This window comes from Cyprinodon variegatus, unplaced genomic scaffold, assembly GCF_000732505.1.
Source record: "Cyprinodon variegatus isolate N-32 unplaced genomic scaffold, C_variegatus-1.0 Scaffold514, whole genome shotgun sequence".
Lineage (NCBI taxonomy): Eukaryota > Metazoa > Chordata > Actinopteri > Cyprinodontiformes > Cyprinodontidae > Cyprinodon > Cyprinodon variegatus.
In genome coordinates, this window is record NW_015150967.1 from 193031 (window position 1) to 208451 (window position 15421).

Genomic DNA, 15421 nt, shown 5'->3' on the forward strand with positions numbered 1-15421 from the left:
CACTTGCCCTCATCTCCAAGTCTCTTACACTAAAGGTGAAAAGGTACGCAGTGAGCAAAACTTAATAAATGCCTGCAGATGAATCCCTGATTGTTGTATGTACCCTTTTGGTGAAGTAGAGAATAGAAATAGTATGACATGAGAGGAGAAGGACCAAAACAGTCATTTGTGGAGAATGCACTTTTGTGGGCATTTCTGGTTTGCACAACGAGCCCATAGAGAAGAATGAAGCCTCTTTCACACTTTTCACAATTCCCTTTTCAGTCTGTCCACAAGATTAGTCTGCAGGCCAGGCAAAGAGGCGATGAATTATTTAATACATATTATTTTAAAATTTTAGATGCTTAAATATAAAATCAAGTATATTAGTTTTTTGTAAATGTAATAAGCTATATTCTATATCAAAGTTAAGGCCAAGTTACATGATTGGCTAGTTTTGATGTATTCTGCACATTTAGCCTTTTTACATTCCAACTGTCTGTTTTTTATCTTTGAAATAGATCTTAAATGGCCGCCTGCAATACAAATTTGACTGCGGTAGCGGTCCAGGCCTGGTCTCAGTCCAAAGTGCTCAAGTTAACGACGGGGAGTGGCACTCTGTTTCCCTGGAGGTGGATGGTAATTACGCCAAACTGGTGCTGGACCAAGTGCACGCCGCCTCCGGCGCAGCTCCAGGCACTCTGCGCACTCTTAACCTCGATAACAACATTTACTTCGGTGGACACCTCCGCCAGCACCCCTCCCCACGTCTTGGCCGAAGCCTGCCTGTCACCAACGGGCTGCGCGGCTGCATGGAGGCCATCCATTTGAATGGTCAAGAAATGCCTCTCAACACCAGAGCTCGGCTGGGCAACGCAGTACTGGAGGACATCGTTGACGTGGCCCCGGGCTGTGCACTTGCTCCTGCTGAGAGTTGTTCCAGCAATCCCTGCACCAATGGAGGGAGCTGTGTCTCTTTGCCCAATGGAGGTAAATATTCCTTTGCTTTTATTTTATTTTATTTACTGTATAATCATAAATTATAAACAGAAGAGACAAATGAAGGCTGCCTCATCATTAAATGATTTTGTAGAAAATCTCTAAAATGTGTTTAATTTTTAATGAAACACCTGCATAATAAAAAAAACAGCTACATTCTTTTTAGAATTTTGATTTCAGATAAGTTTTGCTCAGGACCGCTTCCTTAACAGTCTTCTTTTTGGTAAACTCCTCAGGCTACTTCTGCAAGTGTCCTGCTTCTTTGATGGGCACACACTGTGAGATCGCAATAAGTCCTTGTGCCTCGAACCCCTGCCTGTATGGCGGCACCTGCGTACCTCGTGCGGATGACTTCTACTGCCAGTGCAGAGGGCAGTACTCAGGACAGAGGTATTACACAGCTTGCTACTGGACCTTCTTTACAGAAACATGTTTTTCCTTTATAAGTAAAGCCGATAGATCTCCAGAGCATTCATATTCAGGTTGATTATGACTAACAGTCTTTTGGGAATTATTTAATTCCCTTCAAATCTTTTTTACATGATAAGCACATATATCAGTGTATTACTATAAATTGCACGTCGGCAACCCAAACTGTTCAAAGAGCCATTTTGGACCAAAAAAACAAAAACAAATCTGTCTGGAGCTGCAAAAATATAAAAGTTTTCTATAAGGCTCGTATGCAACACAACACAGGTTCTAAGTTTATTAGCCCACTATAAAAAAGGACTACATGGGCTTCGATATATAATAAGCATTCACGGTTAAATGTTTATTCTGGAGCAAATGTCACATAATAGCATGAGGTGAGGGAGAAGCAGTGAACGCTCTCACCGCATGGAATTCACTACACGTTTTAGGGTTTGTTGCGTCGATGAAATCATAAAAAACACGAAAAGGAATCTTTCAAAGGTGGACGTGTTTCTGTTGGGAGTCATGAGGAACCAAGCAGGAACTGACAACCATCAGAGCAGTACTCTCTAACCCAGAAATCTCACATCCACCGTCACCAGCGTGCCTTGGTGTTATTTTTAATCTTGAGGATTTAGGGAAAAAATGGAAGGAAGTTCACATCCCTGAATCAGAGCGCTACCTGTTCGATCTGTGAATTGTTTTCCATGCTCGTAACCGACTTAGCAGCAGCAGTAGTGGAGTTTGGAGATGCAATCCACTTCTTAAATCTATCTTTGCTTTCCTCTAATTTATCCAGAAGTTCTGCAGTCGCACTTTTCTGTTACTCCCAACTTGGTGGTCGGATGCATATTTAGCATGCCTTTCCTGGAAATGCCTTTCCAAATTCCTCTTTTTGTTTTTTGACAACCTCTCATTGCAAAGCAAAAATACAGGATATCCTGCATTGGTAATGTAGATATTTGTAAACATTTCTTTCATTAAATGAAAGAAATGTGGTGGTTGCTAAACAGCTGCATGCGGCTCTGAAGCCGCGGGTTGCCGACCCCTGCAGTAAACCAATACAAAAAAGGGCTTCATTATAAGAAATAAGGACAAGCACACATTATGCAAGTTGTTTTGCGAATGATATCCAGAAAATTTGGTGTTTATATATTTTTTACTTATTTTAATTATGTTACAAAACAACCTTTCCTTTTGAAGTTAAAAGTTTGGATGGAGCATCTCTCCCCTAGTTTTTCACATCTAGATTTCATTCTTTTTTTTCATTTAAGATTAGTTCATGCTAAGTCAGATTGAATCTGAATTCTTCTTAACTCTTGTTATTTAAGCCTGGATTTACTTCTATATGGTGAAGCTTTCTGCTAAGGTTTTCTCAACTCAGTTCTGAGTTGCTATAGGATTATCTATATTCACATCAATTCTAACCAGCTCACCTCTCCTTGCTAAAGACAAGCTTCCAGCCCCGCAATGCTGCCAACACCGTGCTTTACTGAAGAGTTTGAAGAGCATCTATTACAAAAAAGCTAGACTTGCATTGGGCATGACATTCCTGTTTCCTGTTAGGAGATTCCCTAACCTAAAATTGGGATCTCCTCCAGTGTAATGATGCGTGTCCTGGCTGCCTTTTTGATGAATGATCTTGTGGCCCATCTTGTTAGATTATATATTAAATAAAGCCCAGTGCAAACCTTCAGATTCTAGTGTTATCTAACTAAACCTGCTTAAAACTTCATCAAACTTTACTCCTGACCTTTTATTTGATGTTGTTTAGTCACCCACAGTCTATAACTCTCCTCTGAGATCTTAAAAAAAAATCTGTGTTTATGCCAAGATTAGATAAAACAGAGGAAACAATTATGTACTATTAAGGTGGTTCATAATCAAATCAAAATAAAATACATTCAAAGTTTTGGTTGTAATGTTAGGATATTACGTGTTAAAAATCCATACCCATCACATTTGATATGTTTTATGAAATTCAGGTGCCAATTAGGGCCGTACTGCAGAGACAACCCCTGCAAAAACAGTGGGAAGTGCATTGACAGCCTGGATGGTCCAGTGTGTGAGTGTGAAGCTGGATTTCAGGGAAACAGGTATGTTACAATCGATTGAAATTCTCCATCTGAATAAATGTGATGTTTTGCGTTGTTAACATCCCTGAATCCCACTGTTTTGTCCCAGGTGCTTGAATGACGTTGATGAGTGCATCAATAGCCCCTGTGCCAATGGAGGCCAGTGCCAAAACACATATGGCTCCTTTAAGTGTAACTGCTCGCAGGGTTTCCTTGGACAGATGTGTGAACTCCCAGTTGAGGTCCCGAATCAGTTTGTTTCCACCTCCTGGAACATCGGCCTAGAGGAGGTGATCGGCATTGTTGTCTTCGTGTCCAGTATCTTCATATTGGTCCTTCTCTTTGTCATCATCCGTAAGAGAGCCTGTCGTAAAAAGTCAAGGACAGGCAACGAGGACAAACACCCCGGCGGTTCCAGCGTGCCTCACTCCTTCCTCCACAGGCCTTACTTTGACTCCAAACTCAACAAGAACATCTACTCTGACATCCCTCCTCAGGTGCCTGTGCGTCCCATCTCCTACACTCCCAGCATTCCCAGTGATTCACGGAACAACTTAGACAGAAACTCGTTTGAAGGCTCCACCATTCCTGAGCACCCTGAATTCACAACATTCAACCCAGATTCTGTCCATGGACACCGTAAAACTGTAGCTGTCTGCAGCGTGGCGCCCAATCTCCCCCCTCCTCCTCCATCCAACTCTGTCTCAGATAGTGACTCCATACAGAAGCCCAACTGGGACTATGATTATGACAGTAAGTTCTGTTCCATTTGATAGCTGTTTTTCCTTCCTGTTTGTATGCTTTAATACCAAACATTATGTTAGTACTAAGTTTCTTAATTATTTCACCTTTGATCTGAAAATATACAGAGAGACAGATTCACTTTGCACAATCGCTTTAAAGTGATTCGATCCAGTTTTCGTGTCGATGTTGATCCATTGAAGATTTCTCGCTTAGGTTTCCTGCTTATCTAGTCAAATGTTGCTTATAGTATTATTTTACTTGTGATGTTTAACAATGCGAGTTAGTGAAAAAAAAGTTGTGTACAATCATACTGCTTGCATAACACAACACATTGGAAAGGATTTAATTTAAAAAATTTCAAATCTAAGATGGGAAATCTGATAAAACCTGTCTAGTTTGAGCTTGAGCTCAGAGTAAACAAATTTGGCCAGTGAGAAAGAAGCAATGGAGGAGCTTTGTGTGCTAGTTTTGATACAGAAAACATTAGTTAGAGAAGGCATTGCTAGCAGGGGCTCCACTTCCTACATTGTCCTACATTGATGGGTTGTTGAATCTTTTTTAAACACTTTCTGCTTGGCTACATGTCTAATCTGGACTTTGGGATAACCACACACACTGGAATATCCGCCAAAAAAAACACGTTGGATTTACCTGATTTGCGATTCGAGCGCTCTAGATGTCCTTCTGAGCAGACAAGATGAAATTAAACACACCACCAGCTTTTTTTCCAATAATATTTAGACAAATAAGCTTTCACAAATGTTGCTTCTATATAATTTAAATTTGCTGAAAATGATATTCATTCCATATATTACAATTCCTCACTTGACTATGATTTTATTACTTTATGATTATGATTTTTTTTTTAGGTATGCAACTTTTTGCACCATTATTATTTTGCACTGCCAACACTGAACTTTTCAAATGAATGCCTCTTGTGCTCCATTATTTTTTGCACTATACACATAATTGAACATTCATCTGCACACTTAAACTGTTTTCCCCCTGCACTTTTAGATTCTTATCACTACTGAATTGTATATAGTAGTGTTTTATTTCAATTGCAATCTCATTACATTGTTGTAAGCTGTATACAACAAAAATTTATTGTCTTAATATAAAAATCTCTAAGTCTACATTTATGCAATTGGGAAATCAGCCCTGTGTGAAGACGTCTAAGGGATTTTATTTGGTTTGGATGTAAGATTAAAGGTTTATTCCCATCTCACAGTGCTTAATTGTCTCACATCTTTACTTTTACAGCTAAAGTGGTAGACCTAGATCATTGTCTGACCAAGAAGCCTGTGGAGGAGAGCGCCTGTCAGCTCTACAACACCAGAGGCAGCATGTCCGAGGTCCACTCCCTCAGCTCCTTCCAGTCAGAGTCGTGTGACGACAACGGTACGCTGCCATCCTTTCAGGACTCTCTACCTTGATATCACACTCTCAGAAATGCTGCTTTTTTAACATATGTGCATTTTGTAATGAGTTTTTATCTTTTTTGTGGCGCCTCATAGATTTAGAGCTAACACAATGAAGTTTTGCATGAATCGATGACCCTGTTTTGGCTGTGGGGGTCACATGTCTTCTTTCTGTTTCTTCCCGCTGCGGGGCTTCAGCTCCCATATGGATCAAATCAGTCCACAGATCAAGAACAAGGTTTTAAGCAGGGGTGGGGTCCGGCCTGTAAGTCCTCAGTCACTGTCGGTACAGATGGAAGCAATCACAACCCCCTGTGTTGTGTATTCTCCTGGGATTATCATTACTATAATTATCATTTTCAAAGGACTCCAGTACTTGGGAATTGGCTCTTTATTCATTCTTTATCAGATTATTTAAGTTTACCTTCAAAAAAAAAAGTTGGACAGGTGTTTTAAATCCATTAACCACTTCTTCTTATTATTTATTACTTTCTTTTTTTCTGTTTTTTTTTATACCCAAACTAGATATACATGGATATTTATCACCAGAGTGTCTTAAGAGGGTATACATCATTTTGTGTCTTTTTTTGTTTCATCTTCTTGTTTTATTTCATGTACATCTCAGTAAATCATATCTGATCAAAAGAGATTTTTAAATAATACAATGCAAATTGTCAAACATAAAGATGTATCAGATACCATGGTTTTTTATAGTTTAGCACTAATGAAAAATAAAAAAAAACTGTTTTTTTCAATTATTTGAATATAACTCCAGACCTTTTTATAAAATGTTTTTTACAGAGCCATTGCATCCAAATTTCTACCCTACACAATCATGGGTAAAAATCCATATTAGAAAGTTTTTCAGTAGAAAGTCAAAAAAGCCACAGAAATCTTTCCCTACAAAAGCTGGCAAGAATATGAATGAAAGGAATTGGTCTTAAACAGGCATAAAGATAGAGCTGAAAGGACTGGGAATCAAATATATAATATAAAAGCTTGGAGAGAATTTAAAAGAAGTTGACTGCGGCCAGCTAGAGTCGGTACAGCCAGTAAATATAATATCGAAAAACATTTTCTCTGTTTAGGAAGATTATAGAACACACCTTTTCACTTTTTGAAATAGATTTTTTTTTTAAATAACTAAATTTTTCCTTGTTCATTGTGATTTGCTGAGATGCACCTCTATAGGATTTTGGTCATTCCATTACCATAACGTTCATCCAATCCTTTAGAAATTCTAAATATTTCTACATTTTGCAGAAACACATGACATAAATCTGCTTTCTGAACACATGATCTTCTGTTTTTGTATATCTGGGAAATTTCCCTGATTCTTCCATCTGTACTGTCGGTGGTACCCTCTGGCTCTCTTTATGTAGTTGTGTGTTATCTTGCACCAACAGAACCTTACCTTCCCCATCCCCCTCGCTCCAAACACGCTCCATAGTGTTGGCCTCTGACATTGTCTCATTCCCAGCCATAAACCCCTCCAGACTCAGTGTCAGTGCTTTAAAGAACTAAAAAAGTGTGAACAGAAACAAGGACAGCAATGTGTGTGGGACCTATTGCCTGTGCTGCCATCACTTCACCCACATTTCATCTGTCATTGCTTGCTTCTTTCTGTTTGTTTTTTTAATGATCAAAGCTTTCAATTTTACTAATATTGGGTCTCTGTCCTCAACTCTTCCCTCTCACAAGCCTCCACTGTGACAGTAATCCACTTTGTCAATTCTGCTGTTGACACGGTGGAAGGAGAAGGTACTCTTCCAGCTTTTGTCCACTGATATTGTTGTCCTCTGGTTATGGGTGCAGGTTGTGACTCTGTCATTATCTTACACAAACAATTCTCATCTAACGCTGAAGTCTTTATTTTTAGATTTTGTTCATTATGGACATGAACGTCATGTATCTTTTTTTCCAGGCAAGTTGATTAAAACATTAATGAACTTTCTAAAAACAGGAATTGGAGAAAAATCAAGATTAATTGCAACTTCTGTTATTGTTTTTTTTTTTAAACAAAATGAAGTTGGATAATGGATTTTAAATCCAGTATCCTTCAAGTAAATCGTTATAAACTAAGAATTAATCAGACATTCATGTCCATTATGTCATACCAAAAATGACTGTCTATAATTTTGTACATATGCAAAAGAAAATTGGCCACCTACACCACCTGTGTAAGAAAATGGCAAAGATGTTATGCATTATTTTGCCTCCTCCCATTACATCCCCTTTGCTGTTTCATTGTTATTCCTAGCTGACTGATAAGGTTTAATATGTCTTTGTCTTTCTCTTTCTCCTCCATCCTATTTGCATAAAGAGTCTTTTTTGGCTCATGATCTCAAGAACCCAAGAGGTGATTTTTTTACATCTTTGTTTGTCTGGTGGTTATTGTTGCTGATCCTGAAAAGCCTAACCACTAACTCTGAAATCTATAGTAGAAATGTGTTTATGCCTTAAGGTAAATCTGGAATGACAGAACCCAGCAGTGATATTCTGATATTTTGTCCCCATCTATGTGAGATGATTTGTCCCCTCTAAACCACTACCTTGCATGGTTTGAGGCTGTGACATAGTGTTGGATGATCATTGCTTACTTAGACTCTAACTGGATGTGTTCCCATTTGTGTTTGTGTGTTTGTCCTCACGTGATTTTACTTTTAAAATTCCTAAATCTTAGGTCTTGTATTAAAAGCTTTAAAAAAAAAACAGCAAGATGAACAGATTTGCATTAAACGTCATGTAGATGTTAGAAGATCCCTTTTGGGTTTAAATGTATTTCATCAAACGATTGTTGAATATGTCTCCTTAATGTGCAGCGGATCCATTACTGCACTTTTGTAATATTTAGTTTTAGGAATCAATTAAGTTTATTTATATAGTAACAACTCACAATACAAGTCATCGTTCAGCACTTTACAAAGACAGTTCAACCAGATCATATAGTCAGCTGGTTCAAAGTTTTCTATCTAAGGAAAACCAGTTGATGGCATCGACTCATTGACTCAAAAGCAATCCCTCACACCAAGCATGCTGGTAGCGACAGTGAAGAGGAAATCTCTCAATATTGCAATCATGTTTTCCTAATGTAAAATGTAAAATATTTTTTAAATACATCCAACATTCTGCTTTAAGTAAACTTTAATATAATTATATTAAGTATATTATACAATATAATTTGTTATTTTTTTAATGTTGAGTCCCTCTCCTATAGAAATCAATGAGTGTGCAGCAAATGTTTAAATATGTCACACTAAAGATCGATTCACATTTTCTTGAAAAAAGCCGGAGGAAAATTAACAGCCTAAAGAAAAGCAAGTTGAAAAAGCCAAAAATGACTCATCTCATCATCTGATAACGAGTCTTAGGGTCGTTTTCTATAACAAGTTGTAATAAAACATTCAAATTGAATATTTGTTGAACTGACCTCTATATTCATATCACTGACCCAGAAAATAGGGTGTTTAAAGCAAGTCTGGAAAATGCTGTAAATTTCAGAATTGCAGTCCTTTCTGTGCCTCACAGCTGTCACCTTGCATGATGTTGATTTCTAACATTAACATGATGCAAAGCTACTTTCCATTGCAAAAACCTAATATGTGTGTTTATCCAACAGGATATCATTGGGACACATCTGATTGGATGCCAAGTGTTCAACTTCCTGGAATCCAGGAGTTTCCACATTATGAGGTTGTTGAGTCCCCGGCACCTCAGTATAATGATCCGAGTGCCATAGACACCGACTACTATCCCGGTGGCTTTGACATTGAGAGCGATTTCCCTCCTCCACCAGAGGATTTCCCTGCAAATGATGACCTCCCACCACCACCTCTGCCGGAATACAACGATCGCTGCGACACACTGCGTTCCCTGAACAGAGGCTTAGAGAAGCCCGGCTCAGGAAGCTCCAGCTCCATCCACCAGCGCCCAGCCTTGCCCCAGCTCTACAGCCTTAACCAATACCTGCCGCATCACTCTTACCCAAGTGATGGAGGCGAAACTGAGGGCCAGTGTGCTTCCTCAACCTCTGCTACCATCACCTCTTCTTCCACCATGGGCAACAACGGTTATAGAGAGGGGTACACCTTAGGTTGCAGTCGGGACTTTGACTCCTCAGCTCTGGACAACATTTCCATGTCTCTGTACACATCCACAGCCTCCTGCTCCGACATGTCAGCGTGCTGCGAGGAGTCTGAAGTGATGATAAGCGACTACGAAAGCGGCGAGGAAGGCCAGTTTGAACAGCTGACCATCCCGATGCTAAACTCCCAACAGCATACTGAAGTCTGACACTGGATCCAAACAAAAGTGCCTGAACCCACTGCTACTCTCATTGGTAGCCCCTGACACAACACTAATAACGCACAGTATGTGTGTACACACGAAAGAGCACCACACATATAGCTAATGTGCAAAACAGTTGAGAGGAGTTGTAAAGGGCCGGGGTGCTGGTCATTCACCCCGTCACCATTTTGTATTTTTGGTCTTTTCCTAGAACAATGGGTTATTCCGCCTCGCCCATGTGGACAGTTCCTACTCTCTTTGACAACAGAGGATTTAGTCATTTTCTATAAGCTGCTGATCTCTATAAGAAAATGTGATCATGTGATTCTGGTAAATAATATCCACCACCAACAGGCTGCTTTAAAACTGTTTTGCCCTGATCAGGGATTTTAGGTCACAATATTTCTCACATGTCATCTGGACCAAACCGAAATCAGAACAGGAAATAGAATATTATAAAAAAGTATTTTGGAATTAATAGACAGTCAATTTATATTGCACATTATATTTATTTCCATAATTTATGACAATACCTGACTTAAATAACAATTTAAGGACACACAAATAAATACCTTGGTACAAAGTGGTTTGATCACAGGTACGAATTGTGAGGACCCAGCTTATGTGTGAATGTGGGGCCTATATGGATGTTAATTAAACTGAACGGGTACTAAGTAGACCTAGTATGACAATTGGCTCCCTGTATAATATCCTTTTAGTTAACTAGGAAAAACCGGTACCAGCAAACAGCTATAGATTTTAGCTTGCTCTCAAACAGTTATAAGTGAAAGTTATGTTCAATATTAAGGGGTATTAAGGCCACACTTTTTACTTAACAATTATGCAAACTGTTAACTAAGGCTACGTTACCACTGCAGGCCTTAATGCTCAATTTTTTTTATTTTTATTTATGAAATCCAATGCTTTTGTGTGTTCGTTCACATTTCCAAATATACGCGACTTATATGCGAACTCTTAGTGGAGTGCATATTGAAATCTTCCATTTGAAAAGATCAGATCCACATAGTCAAGTGGCCTGGGTTGCATTGGAAAAAATCAGATCTGTCTTGTTCAGACTGTCATAAAAAGATCAAATATAGGTTGCATGTATCCAAAAAAAAAAATCAGATTTGGCTCTCTTTAGGCTGCTGAGTGAACATAGCTATAGTCACTTCTATCTGGGACCCGTTTTTCTCTTCATTTCCAACCTATATGGCCCCATACGTAAATGTTGTCTGGGTATGTGGGGACAAAATGACAAAGCACGGTACAGAATAAGGGTACGAATTAGTGACGGGAACTTAAAGGCTGGAAAGGATATCAAGAGGTAAAAAGTTGCTTTTGCTTCTGCTTTTATCAAATCCTGCCTGTTGGAGATCGCTTTACCACTACTTTAAAAATGACCAGTTATGCTTTTGTTTTCTGTTCCAAAAATATATTCAGTCAAGGTTTAGATATAAAAAAAAATATTAAAAACAGTTAACGTAAACAACAGTTTTAGTCTGAGTTTATCAGAAACCGGCTCACATCTGAGACAAATATCACGCTAGTCTTGAGAAACATTCAACCAGAGTGATATTATAGCTTTCTATGCACTAAAGATACGATCATACTGAGAGACAAATTGTAGTTGTTTAACAGAATGTTACTGCCTGGCGTTGTTTTAGTGTTACATAAAAGCAGGTGGCAGTTTGAGACATTGTCACCAGCTTACATGGGCATTTATGGATTCTTGGTTTTTGGCTCTTGGTTGAAAGATTCATCATGCTATAATGTCACTGCTAACATGGATGTTTTTCATTTCATTTTACACCTTTGCCACTGTTGTCATTTCAACTGGAGATCATTAACAAAAAGGATTTAATGGTAATAAAATCCTTTTACCGGTACCTAAATAAAACCTTAATTATATATCAAACTAAGTACAGGTTTAAAGGTTTGAAAGCTCTTGGAAAAGAACCTAAAAGGAAGCATAATAGGTCCTCTGTGACTTTTCTGAAGAATCAACCTGAAGCAGAAAAGAATCTTACAAAAGAAATACAAAATCATGACAATATTTTTGGTTTTCTAAAATGAAACCATGTGAGATGTTTTTTTTATACAAGTCCTTGTTTCAGTGTAAATTTAAGTGTACAGTTTTGATTTCAAAGTTTACTAGGTTTTGTAGATATTCTATGCTTTTACTTTCAGTTTATTTTCAATGAAAAAAAAGGTATAAACTGTGTGAAATCAGCCATTCTGTGCGTACATTCACTAATAAAAAAGAAAATGTAAAAAAAAAAGAAAATAGAGAAGCGTGACTTTTCTGATCACAGTGTACTCGTAAAAGTTTAATGTCTCGTAATGCTCTTTGCAAAATGGGTCTTTAATAAATGACTGCATATTCTTGTTTTATTTTTTATTTTATTTTTTGTTCTGTTTGTAATGTTGATTCTGAAACGTCTTTATTTTTCCACCGAGATAATGGGACCCGATATATTTATAGTACAGTTATTCATGGGCACTGGGGGAGTTTTTCATGTGTCTGTGTGTCTCTGAGCAGTGCTATGGTCTTGTTATTGGTTTTATTGAGTACTGCCATAAGTTCACGCTTTCCTACTGGCAATAAATTATTCCTAAAAAAAGCAAATATGCTCCTCTGAGCTTTTATGTTTGTACTTTTTTATGACTGGCATTGACATATTTGTGAAGCATTTCAGTCATTACAGGGTTGCTGCGGGTATTTTTGTGCATATTTATATTTGTGTATATGTATATATTGTATAAAAGTTACTGGCATTATTGTAAAGTGATAGTTTAGGACTTTTGATCTTAGGTTTGTTAGATGTTACCACCTATAGATTACTGATAGCAGATGTGAAGACTACTTTAAATCATATAAACAACAAAGCTCAGCTCAAAAAGGTCAATTCTTAGTTAAAAAAAAAAATTAGAATTGAGGAAGCAAAGAGATTCATGATATTAATGAAATTCTATTTATTTAATTCATACAATTTACACTTTAATATTAGACATTCAAGTAAAAATAATTCAATTTTACAAAAAAAATGGAATATTTAAATGGATTAAAGCTTGAACTGGTCTCTCATGAATTTTAATAAAGGCCTTGTGGCTTCATTTAGAGACTAAAAACATTTAAGAAAGAAGGAAATGACCAATTCACTTGCAGGTGAAACAGATCAGAAACTGCATTCCAGAACTACTTAACATGTCCCGGATCAGGCTGTTGTCTCTTATGAAAAGCAACTTAAATTCTGGTTTATACCACTCCTAAATACGTTATTTAAGAATATGAGCACAACAGCTGTTATTCTGGCCAAAGGGATTACTCATATTAGAAGACTCTTAGTTATGGTATATTCTATGTGTGCCTCTTTACTTTGGAGCACTCCAGAACTAAATCAGACAATAAAAGTGCTTTTAGCCTGGGAGTGATACATAGCATGCTGGATGAATCATTCTCTTTGTCTCATGTCACAGAGTCTGCTGGGCAGATGTTAGGTGGCATCTTGTTACTAGCTTTCTTAATGTCTGGCTGCTTGCTCTAGCTCCTTTATCTGCCTGCAGCTGCTTATATCAATAAACCGTGTCTGACATGGGCCTGATGGATATACCAGGACCCCAATACCTCCAGGCTTGACCCTGCTTTACGGTGTTTAAAGTTTGCTGTGGTGTGGCGACCTGATCGACAGGACTTTGTGTTTTGTCTCCTGGAGGGGATAGAAAAGCCTTAAGAAGTTCAGCCTGACAGCAGAGTCACACACTGCAAGAAGCTGACTTTGGCAGCCTTTAATAAATTACACCACTAGACTACTAAGATACAAGCGTTTGAGTTTATTGAATTTAGAATGAGCTTTTACTACACCCACTATTATAGTAGCATATCAGTTAGTGAAACAAATGTTAAAAAGCCCTTACAGGAATTATTTAAAATAAACCACAGCACTAATTGCAACTTAATAAGACACAATAATCACTTGTTGGGCATAAACTATTAGATCTCACAACTATTCATGAAATAACTCTTAAATCTATAACTCATTACAGATGAGTAAAACTGAACTGAACAGAACTGTAAAAATTCAAAAGAACCAATAAAAACGTAAATACAAAATCAAATGAGGTCCTCACCCATCCGCTCATCTTAATTCATGTAAATCTTGCAAGGCATAATAAAAAGATGGATTACATTAAGATTTATTTAAAGTCTGATCAAAATCTAGATTTTTTTTTTTTCAGTTTTGAAAAATCAGCCTGAATATTTGTTGTCTTTTTGTTACATTCATAAGGTGTTTTCGTTTTTTTTCAGCATGAACTCACAGTGGTTCCCCACTATCACCACTATTTACATGATGACCTGAATGCTTGGAGTAAGAAAAATTAGCAAATCTAACCTTTCAAACAAATATCAACAGGAATAACTGAAGTGGTAAAAGCTCAAGGCCAATATATATAAAGGTGGTAATTATTGATTCAAAACAGGTGAAATGAAAGGAATCAGGATTTAGCTATAATAAAAAGCAGGAAGCCTGAGCAAATGTTACAGATGGAGGAAAAATGAAAGATTCTTCAGGTGTTGACAAAAACTTGACCAAACACAAGAAAACAATAACATAAAGGAGAAGTAAATGGAACAGCAAACACATGAGATAGCAGAGTAACATAATAACCCAATAGCTATATAATAAGATATATATAGATATATACATATACAGATATATTTCAATATAAGATATATGATAAAAAGTACCAAAGCCTCTTTTAAGGCTATGGTAAAGATGTTTAATTTAGTCTTTCACTGTTGATTTATGATTTTATGACCCTTTAGGGTGTATTTATTTCAGAAATGCAAACGTTTATTTTTGTTTTCTATTATAGCTGTTAAGATAAATAATTTCTTTGTTACAAAAGGTAAAGGTAAACTAGCTCCATAGGTGGTTAAGTGAGAAATTCTTGAGCAGAGCAGCTTTGGGATGAATGAGACCACATACAGTTAATCACTGAGCCCATGGCTTTTTCTCGGACAGCTACAGTACAGGACAAAACACTGAAATACAGGCCCATACGTATCTCTCACCTATAAGGGAAGTTGTTAACCGTAACGCCAGGCCAGATTAAGATAATAGAAATAGAAGAAAAACATAAAGTTAAGTTGAACTACTAGATAATGCAGAACTGGAGAACAGAAGTGGAATGTAGTCGAGTGATGAGAAGTGATCCCTATGTCCTCTAACAACCTAAGCCAATAGCAGCATAACTTTAGGCACATTGAAACGTGACGTCACATGTGCATGACTCTGCCCCTCAGCTTGCTGCTTGAGGGCAAAAACACTAAACACAAGCGCCTCTTCTAATATTGTTTTTAGCTGTCAAGTTATCGAGCCAACGGGCAAAATCTTAACTTTGCTCGTGATTTTAAAAATCTCTGCATGGTTAACCCATGCAGTGCTGCACAAACAGACGAATGAAGGGCACTGATGTCAAATTTCCCAACAGATGAAAAAA

At 37.6% G+C, this 15421-nt stretch overlaps 1 protein-coding gene across 7 annotated transcripts in view; it reads left to right on the forward strand.

Moving 5' to 3' along the window:
* Positions 1–11374, forward strand: part of fat1 (FAT atypical cadherin 1) — a 97011-nt gene extending 85637 nt beyond the window's left edge. For 3 of the 7 annotated variants that reach the window (XM_015390805.1, XM_015390804.1, XM_015390806.1), the window contains 8 exons: positions 501–969; positions 1215–1368; positions 3375–3485; positions 3574–4217; positions 5472–5609; positions 7331–7390; positions 7953–7988; positions 9249–11374. In XM_015390805.1, coding sequence (XP_015246291.1) covers positions 501–969; positions 1215–1368; positions 3375–3485; positions 3574–4217; positions 5472–5609; positions 7331–7390; positions 7953–7988; positions 9249–9922 — 2286 coding nt within the window. In that variant the 3' untranslated portion in view covers positions 9923–11374. Of the gene's footprint in view, positions 1–500; positions 970–1214; positions 1369–3374; positions 3486–3573; positions 4218–5471; positions 5610–5827; positions 6124–7330; positions 7391–7952; positions 7989–9248 lie in introns of those variants that run through there. The other 4 variants (XM_015390807.1, XM_015390808.1, XR_001481705.1 and 1 more) reach the window with 3 other exon arrangements.
* Positions 11375–15421: the final 4047 nt, after the last annotated feature.